Raw genomic sequence first — 8,891 nt, forward strand, 5'->3', positions numbered from 1 at the left:
TAATTGGGGGATTCATTGTTCCATCATGCTGTGACATAATATGTGTTAGACTTTCTGCACTAAATCCCTCACTTTGCAGTATTCCATAACTTCAGCTTCTATTTTTTTAACTTCTACTTTACTAATCTTCTGTTCTATAGTCCCCACTTTGTGATCTTATTTTTTGTATTGTGAAATTTTCCAAATTCGGACGGGTGCCTTTGCCTATATTTCTCTTCAAATATCTTTGGAGCTGCTTTTTTGTATGATTAGTTTGGCATAAATATTGCACCATACCAGATCTCTCTTTATTTCTCATGCCCATATTTCTATTATACATTTCAAAAATCCCTAGATTTTGATCTTTATGTTTTTGCACTTCCTCAGTTGCTTCTTTGTCCAAACGGTCCAAGGTTTTTTTTTGGTCTATATAACGCTTTTCATGAATGTTGTTTTAATGAACACAAATTTACATTTGAAGCTTTTGACAGCTTTTCTTGTGCAAATATTTTTCTTTTCTCTAATTTTCTCTTAATCTTTTTGTATATATTATGTCTGGAAATTAAGGGCATCTTACATAATAGTATCCAAATGTAACCCCTGCAAGTACGGCAAGTGCACGGCTCAAAAAGGCATCAAATCAGTCCAAAAGAAGGAGCCAGCACAACGTGGTTGAGAAACAATATTTTAATCCATGTAATGGAAAACAAATATTATCTAAGTGTGCTCTGAAGAAACACATAGCCACGACCTCACACCATAGTATCTGTGTTTGCTCCCCTGCTGTTGGCATGTGGTGTGAGGTCGTGGCTATGTGTTGCTTCAGAGCACACTTAGACAATGTTTTTTGCCATTGCATGGATTAAAATATTGTTTCCCAACCACGCTGTGCTGGCTCCTTCTTTTGGACTGATTTGATGCCTTTTTGAGCCATGCACTTGCCGTACTTGCAGGGGTTACATTTGGATAGTATCTGTGTTTGCTTCCCTGCTGTTGGCGTGTGGTGTGAGGTCGTGGCTATGTGTTGCTTCAGAGCACACTTAGACAATGTTTTTTGCCATTGCATGGATTAAAATATTGTTTCTCAACCACGCTGTGCTGGCTCCTTCTTTTGGACTGATTTGATGCCTTTTTGAGCCATGCACTTGCCGTACTTGCAGGGGTTACTTTTGGATAGTATCTGTGTTTGCTTCCCTGCTGTTAGCGTGTGGTGTGAGGTCGTTGCTATGTGTTGCTTCAGAGCAACCTTAGATAATGTTTGTTTGCCATTTTATGGATTAAAATATTGCTTCTCAACCACGTTGTGCTGCCTCCTTCTTTTGGACTGATGTGATGCCTTTTTGAGCCGTGCACATGTCGTACTTGCAGGGGTTACATTTGGATAGTATCTGTGTTTGCTTCCCTGCTGTTGGCGTGTGGTGTGAGGTCGTGGCTATGTGTTGCTTCAGAGCACATGTAGATAATGTTTTTTTTGCCATTACATGGATTAAAATTGGACTGATTTGATGCCTTTTTGAGCCGTGCACTTGTCGTACATGCAGGGGTTACATTTGGATAGTATCTGCGTTTGCTTCCTTGCTGTTGGCATGTGGTGTGAGGTTGTGGCTATGTGTTGCTTCAGAGCACACTTAGATAATGTTTTTTTTGCCATTACATGGATTAAAATATTGTTTCTCAACCACGTTGTGCTTTCTCCTTCTTTTGGACTGACTTCTTGCATAACAGTAACAATACATAATTTCTTTCTTATCCTTGATATCCCACGCTGTCATCTTTACATCTCTTTTTTGGTCTCTCAGTTTTTGTGGACTACTACTTCCTTCTCTAGCAGGAGGAAAGTGGCATGTCAGGACAGATTTCATTACAATGTAAACAGCAAAGTACAGTAATGTATTGATGAACGCCATTCTAGCCAAAACAAACTCCTTTAAAAGAAAACTCTCATAACACTCAAACATAAAAACTCTAGCCAACTATAAAAAAAATTAAAAAAACAAGTCAGTGAACTGGACCAAGTTAAGCTTAATTTCAGAAAAAAAATTGTCAGAAACATCAGCGTATTACAAAGTGGCAAAATAAAACAAGATGTAGCTATTAAAATCTAAACATTCTAGCATGACTGGCTACAAGAAGGTTTCTGCAGAAAGTGCTGAAAGTCTTCATTTTTGGGTGAAGGGGTGCAACTGTAAGAACCCCTTGTATACTGCATCTGTAATAAGTAGGATCTATGTATATATAATACCGCGTTGAATCTTGTGATGACACGAGTTAAATTCAAGTACCATCTTAAATTCAACAAGATCAATAATTACAAATTAAAAAAGTAAACTAAAAATAAGCTGTGATTCTTTGTGACAAATCAAAGCCTTAAACAGGGATTTTTATTACCAGGAACCAAATATTTTTAACAGAAAGAAAAGTTTCATTTTGCTGGGTTGTATCAGTTAAATTATAGACCAAGAACGTAAGAGCCTTCACCTTAGTCTATTCAGATTTAAGACACAATAACTTTCAATAAATATGAACATCAGAGTATATCTACAACCTTAGGAATCCAACTTGTACAAGGTAATGAAAAAGAAACACAATTTGTGAAGAGTCATTTAAAGTAAGTTTATGCCACTTGGCAATACTCACTGGTAATTTATCTTCCTTTGTCAATATTTTTTTCTTCTTCGGCTTCTTTTTTGTTTTAACATTAGTGTCTGTAGCAGTGCTGCTGGTTTCACTTGCTGCAATAAATAATACAATACTTTTTCTTTAAACGTACTGTAGCAAATCTACTGAAAATAATATAATTAGCACATGCAAAGCTTATTTGTATATTTCAGAAAGGGAAATGCTTGAAAGTACAAATTGTGCTGTAAATATAATGAACAGTTATTGACATCTATAATGAAAGCAGAGAAATTTATGTTTACAGAAGTCACTATAGAACAACTCTGCACAACTGTACATTCAGTAAGCTTTGATTTTGTCTGTTTCTTCTTAAAGGAAAAAAAATCCTCAAATGGGTTTTCAGACACTCAGGGGCTATACTGTCAGATCTATTTCTCAGGTTAAAAAGTAGTGACCTAGTATTTTAAGGGTGCAGCAGTGTACAGCTCTATCCACTGAACTAGTAGTGAAACATCTCAATACACTATTATTAAGTCAGCTGAGCCTCTAGAAACAGTAAAAAAACTGCAAGTATGTAGATATTACAAATTTTCAGTGGGTTTTCAGATACAGCACCAGCTTACTTCTAAAACAGCCATCTTACAGTTTGTTCTACTTGCAGAATTAGTCAATGGCTGTGACATGCATCTGGAGTGTTTCTCCCTGGGCATCTGGTGAAAATGGGCTCTGCCCTAGTTGCACTTTCCTGGTAAACAAATGTTAATTTTATTTATTTATTTACTTACTTTACATTTGGTTACTGGGAAAGTCCGACTGGACACGAGTCCTTTTCAGTGGAGGCCCAGGGAGAAAAGCTCCACATACAAAACATTACATAGTACAATAAAAGACATTTTACGTTGTACAATAAAATAAAAACTATCATAGTACTAAAGTATATCATTATATTGAAGTATATCAAATTATATGCATATACATATACTAATATTTTTGGTTTACAAAGATGTATTATGATACTGATGAGTGAGAAAAAGAATACATACTAGTCAAGTGAAGAAGGAAGAACAGAACTATTTTAGAGCTTTTTTAAATTGTGATAGGGAAGATGTGGCTGCAATGTCAATGGGCAAGGTATTTCATTTTTTTAGCAATGAAATTTGAATAGAGAGATGCTCTGGCTGTATTGCCGGCACTGGTTATTTCAAGGAGGAATTTCTTACTGGAGCAAAGGACCGTATCACTGGAGTAGGGATGTAATAAGTTTTGTAGTGCTGGGGTTTTTTCAGGGTGGTACAGAACCTTGTGGGCTAGTATGAGTTGATTATAAAGAAGGAGATGAGGAAGTTCAAGCCAGTTTAGCTTTTTAAGGACTAAACAGTGGTGTGATCTATATGGAGATTCGGTAGCAAACTTAGCAATTTTATTATAGCAGGTATCTAGTTTAGTTATATCTGATTTTCTAAGACTGGTGAGGAGTGGGGAGTCATAGAGAAGTATAGAGATGACGTGTTCGTGCTCATCTATACACTTCTCTATGCCAACCCACTCCTCACCAATCTTATTATTTACATAAATAAATAAAATAAATACATTTGAAAATGTTCTTTTCAAGATGGTTAAAACTTTTTCTGGCACTGCAGTTGATGGGAATGGGTGGGAGATTAGTTTATATAAACTTTTGTCCATATCTCAGAAGAACTGTAATAATCTGAGAAAATGTTATTGTTGTTTCAGAGGAAAATACTTGAAACAGGAACTAGGCATGTTACAGTTGTATCAGATTAAAATGAGTGTACATAATTGGTTAAAAGATAAAAGAAGTTGCATCGTACTCTGCCATTTAGCAAAAGTGTAATATGTAGAAGAAAATGGCATATAAATGCACTTGCCGCTGTAAAGATGTACTGCAGATGGGAAATGAAGCTAAGCCTAGTTTCTTGACTGTTTGCACTACTACAGTCTGCTGCTTAAGGATTCTGGATAGGTCACATGATAATGAATAGCATACTGATTTTCTGACCATAAATTGGTCTTCTTTGAAATAAATGTAACGGGAGTATCCCCATCAAACCCTAAAACCCTAAAGAATTTTTCCAATGTAAATTACCTCCTGTTAAGTGCTAGCACAGGTAAATGTAAAGCTTCCCTTAACCCCGAAAACAAGGATGCCTAAGCAGAAGTATATACAAATGCCCTGTACAACCACTTAAATGCACAGAAACGGCAGTACCCAACCAAACTAAACCCAGGTCTAGCTGGAAGAACAAGCCACTCTGCTGTACCCCTGGAATAAATAGACTATAAAACAGAAAGAAGAAATTCCTGCCTAGAAGTAAGTGGGAGGGTGTACAACACAGAAAAAATCCCTCATTAGTCTCAAATTTAAATCAGGGAGCAAGTCCAGTCTTCAAAAGCTAAACATGAGACTAAAATAGCAAGTAAAGGATAACCTCAAAACATTTTTTTTTAGTTATGTCCAAAATCTTAAGGGAAATACTCAACAATGTGCTGACTTGGCTGCAGATGGCACTACCTTTACTCAGCCAGAAGAAATAAGAAACCTGCTGGTCGATATATTCAGCTAAAATTTCGCCCCCTCATCACCTCCAGTCACTTCCCATAAAATACCCCTACCATTCCAGTGCCTATTATCACAAAAGAACAGGCCATCACTGCTCTCTACAGCTAGAAACACGGCATCAATGGGCCTTGACAGAATCACAGGGCACCTATTAAATAGCTTGAAACATGACCAAGCAGATCCATTCGGATCATTATTTAACCAGAGTCTCCACAGGCTGTGTACCAGTAGAATGGAATGTAGCAAAAATCATCTCTCTGTATGGAGGGACCATCAGCTGACCCAGGAGACTTGTTCTGCCTCCCCTGGCTGTGCATAGCAAGTGTAATCTCCTAATCTGTACCAAGATGTATTGGAGAAGTTTACTCACCACCACAGATAGTGTTAGCTAGGGTTACCACCTGTCCCACTTTGCAAGGGACAGTCCCTCTTTGGGCAGTTGTGTCCTGCAAAACATTGTGAGAAAATGGCAAATGTCCTACGATTTTAGGACAAAATTATTTTCTATATTTTATGTAATAGTTGCATAAAACAGTTATTCTGTATCTGAAACACCTAAATGTTATAAGAAACAGAATAAGGAACTAAAATGCTACAAGAATAAACTTTTATTCAGGCAAAAAACTGAAGTTCTGTCCTTTGTACTGGCCGTGGGTATGTTTTGCCCTGCAAAATCTGATGTTTGTAGCACAAATGTCCCACTTTGGCCATTTGGAAAAGTGGCAACCCTAGTGTTAGCAGACAGTGACTCAATCGAAATGACACCTGCGGAGACCGTTAAATAGTTTAATTTCCTAACTGTGAGATCTTAATACAAGAAATCATTCCAAATAGGTAAAATAATGATGCTTTGACACACTCCAGCAATAGACATGTGGCTGCAATGGAGTCTAACACACGACTGAAAAAATGGGGGAGGAGTTAGCTAACAGAGCTAAGCTACAGGAAAACAGGTAGGACAAAATACAAAGAAGGCAATTTCTTATCTGAACAACAAATACACAAACATGTGTAACATAGCACTCCCCACCAGAAATCTTTAGATTTCACCAAACAACAATAAAAATAAACATTCAGTCCAAGATATATTTGGAACCTCTTTATCCTCTGCAACCTGAAAAACAAGAGGGAGGGGAGAACAAGAGGATAAATGCAATCATCATAATGAATTCTTGCTGTTGCCAACATAAAGTTCAGATAGCAGAATCTTTCCATGTTTCCCATCATCGTTGTTTTCCTCTGGGGAGAGGAGTATCCCAGTCCATAGTTTAAGTGAGCTGTCTTAATAGCATCTTGCCATAAATGGTAAAGGGCGCTATGAAGCCCAATGGATTGTAGATGCTGTTTACTGCAGACAAAACTCTATGTTTGGTAAAGGGCTTATCACAAGCTGACATTTGAAATATGAATGGGTCTTGCTTGACATTCCAAAGCAGCCCGAGGCTGCATTGCATGAGGGTAATATTAGACCCTAGTTCAAAGTTCTTTAGACTGTCAGCATAGTTCACAGAATGAATGGCTCCATTTATCTTAACGCCATTGGAGAATATCTTGTGAAGTCTGAGATTACATACAACCAGCACATCTCGAGTTCTGGCAAGAAGATTACTCTTCACTTCCTCTGTGGAAAAAGATTTAAGCCTGTCATCTACATAAAAGTTTCTTTCAACAATTTGACATGCATCAGACCCAAATTCCCTTTAACCTTCTTGGACAGTTCTTCTCAACCTGTACATTGCGACTGCAGGAGATGGGGTGTTACCAAACACATGTACCTTCATCAGACAGTCTATGACCTTGTTGTTGACATCATTATTGTGGTACCACAGAAATCTGAGGTAATTTCTGTTGTCTTTACGAACAATGAAACAATGGAACATTTGTTGGATGTCAGCCATTACCGCAATCAATTCTTGTCTGAAACAGATCAAGACCACAATTAGGTTATTGTCCAGATTAGGTCCAGACAGGAGAAGGTCATTAAGAGAAACACCTTCATGGTGAGCACTTGAGTCAAAGACAACTCTGATTTGGTCTGGCTTGCGAGGGTGATACACACCAAAACATGGAAGGTACCAACATTCTTCCTCTTCCTTTACGGGAGGTGCAAGTTCAGCATGATCTCTATCAAACACCTTCTGCATGAAGTCAACAAAATGCTTTTTCACTGCAGATTTCCTGTTTAGGGTGCGTTCCAGTGAAATAAACCATGACTCTGCAAGCTGCTGATTGTTTGGCAATTTCAATCTTGGGGAACGGAAAGGTAACGGTGCCACCCAGCTGTTGGAGTTGTCCTGATAGAATTCTTCACTCATAATTTTCAAGAATTCCTTACCTTCCCTTGTGGCCACCAACTGATTGTCTTCACTAGTGGTATCAAACACCATAATGCCAAGATTATCATCCAAGGGGTCTAAGCTATAGTTGTAGCTTTGGATGACTTGCTGTGACTTACCATTACTGCATAACCTTTCTTTTATACAGTAGTAATGAGGACAGGGTTCAAAGCAAGTACTGTGTCAATTTGGAAGAACATGTGTCTTGAAGGAAGTAACCCTGTTTGGTCTCCTGGTCTTATCTAAGCAGATGTTACCTATGACAACCCAACCTAGATCCAAGCGTTGGGCATATGGAGCACTGTTTTGAGCCACTGATATATTCACGTACCTTGTGCATCATCAGTATGTCTCTACCAAGCAGTATCAGGATTTCAGCATCTTTAGCAAGGGGTGGTATCTGGCCAAATATGATCTTCAAGTGAGGGTGATGAGAAGCAGATTCTGCGGCAGGGATCTCTTGCCTGTTGGTTGGAATATGGTTGCACTCCATGAGAGTGGGCAGTGGAATTTCTAGGTTGCCAATGAGAGGAGTCACTATAAAACTGCTAGCTCTCCTGCCAGAGACTTCTGTAATGCCAGCACAAATGCCCAGAGTGTAAGGCAGAGCATCCCCTGTTATACTGAGAAGGTCAAAGAACTCTGATCTTGCAAGAAATCGATTACTTTGCTCAGCGAGAATAGTGTACAGGTCTTACGGTTCTTTCAGGATGACCCTTGGGATAGACACGGACCAAGCATATTTTGCACATGATTTGTCACCAAGTCCTTCTCCACAGACTTAAGTACATGTAGTGGCAACTGTAGTAGGAGGCACTGTTTTGTTCTACGTTCTCCCTCCATAATATGGCAGGCTGGCTTGAGCACGGCTAGGTGTGTCGTACTGACCTTGGTTGAGAGGTACTGCAGCAGTAGTCACTTGGAGTAACAGTTCTGAAGAAGTGTCTCTGGCTTTGGGAGCATCAGTTAAAATGGAATGCTTATTGCTTTGGTTGAACACATAGTCTGTAGTGCATTTAAGATAACTCTCCGTGTCCACTGGACCTATGCTGTCACTCCCACTAGCAGCCTGCTTTAGAACTCAACCTTGCCATAGCTGTGGCATGTTCACAGTGTTTTTCTAAGGCCTCTACTTCAGCCCTTTTGCAGATAGCTTCAGCCTGCCTTTCTGCTTTTCCGTGTGCAGTTTCTGCCTCTCTCTCTCTGCTTTTGTGTGTGCAGTTTCTGCCTCTGTGTGGGCAACTTATGCTTCTCTGTGGGCAGCTTCTGCCTCTAACTGAGCCTTCCTTTCTTTGAAGGCTGCCTGAACCTTAGCAGGTTCTGCATCAGCATGGGCTTTGATAAGTTGCTTGCTGAGCGTGGAAGATCTAGACTGT

The 8,891-nt window shown here is 38.9% G+C and overlaps 1 protein-coding gene across 1 annotated transcript in view; it reads right to left on the bottom strand.

Moving 5' to 3' along the window:
* DZANK1 (double zinc ribbon and ankyrin repeat domains 1) overlaps positions 1-8,891 on the bottom strand; it is a 1,792,612-nt gene that overhangs the window by 357,918 nt on the left and 1,425,803 nt on the right. Inside the window, exon 17 of the mRNA XM_044056983.1 lies at positions 2,617-2,711. Within this exon, the coding sequence (XP_043912918.1) occupies positions 2,617-2,711 (95 nt within the window). The remainder of the gene's footprint in view (positions 1-2,616; positions 2,712-8,891) is intronic.

The sequence above is a fragment of the Protopterus annectens genome, chromosome 1.part2 (genome assembly GCF_019279795.1).
Source record: "Protopterus annectens isolate FY-2018-M chromosome 1.part2, PAN1.0, whole genome shotgun sequence".
NCBI lineage: Eukaryota > Metazoa > Chordata > Ceratodontiformes > Protopteridae > Protopterus > Protopterus annectens.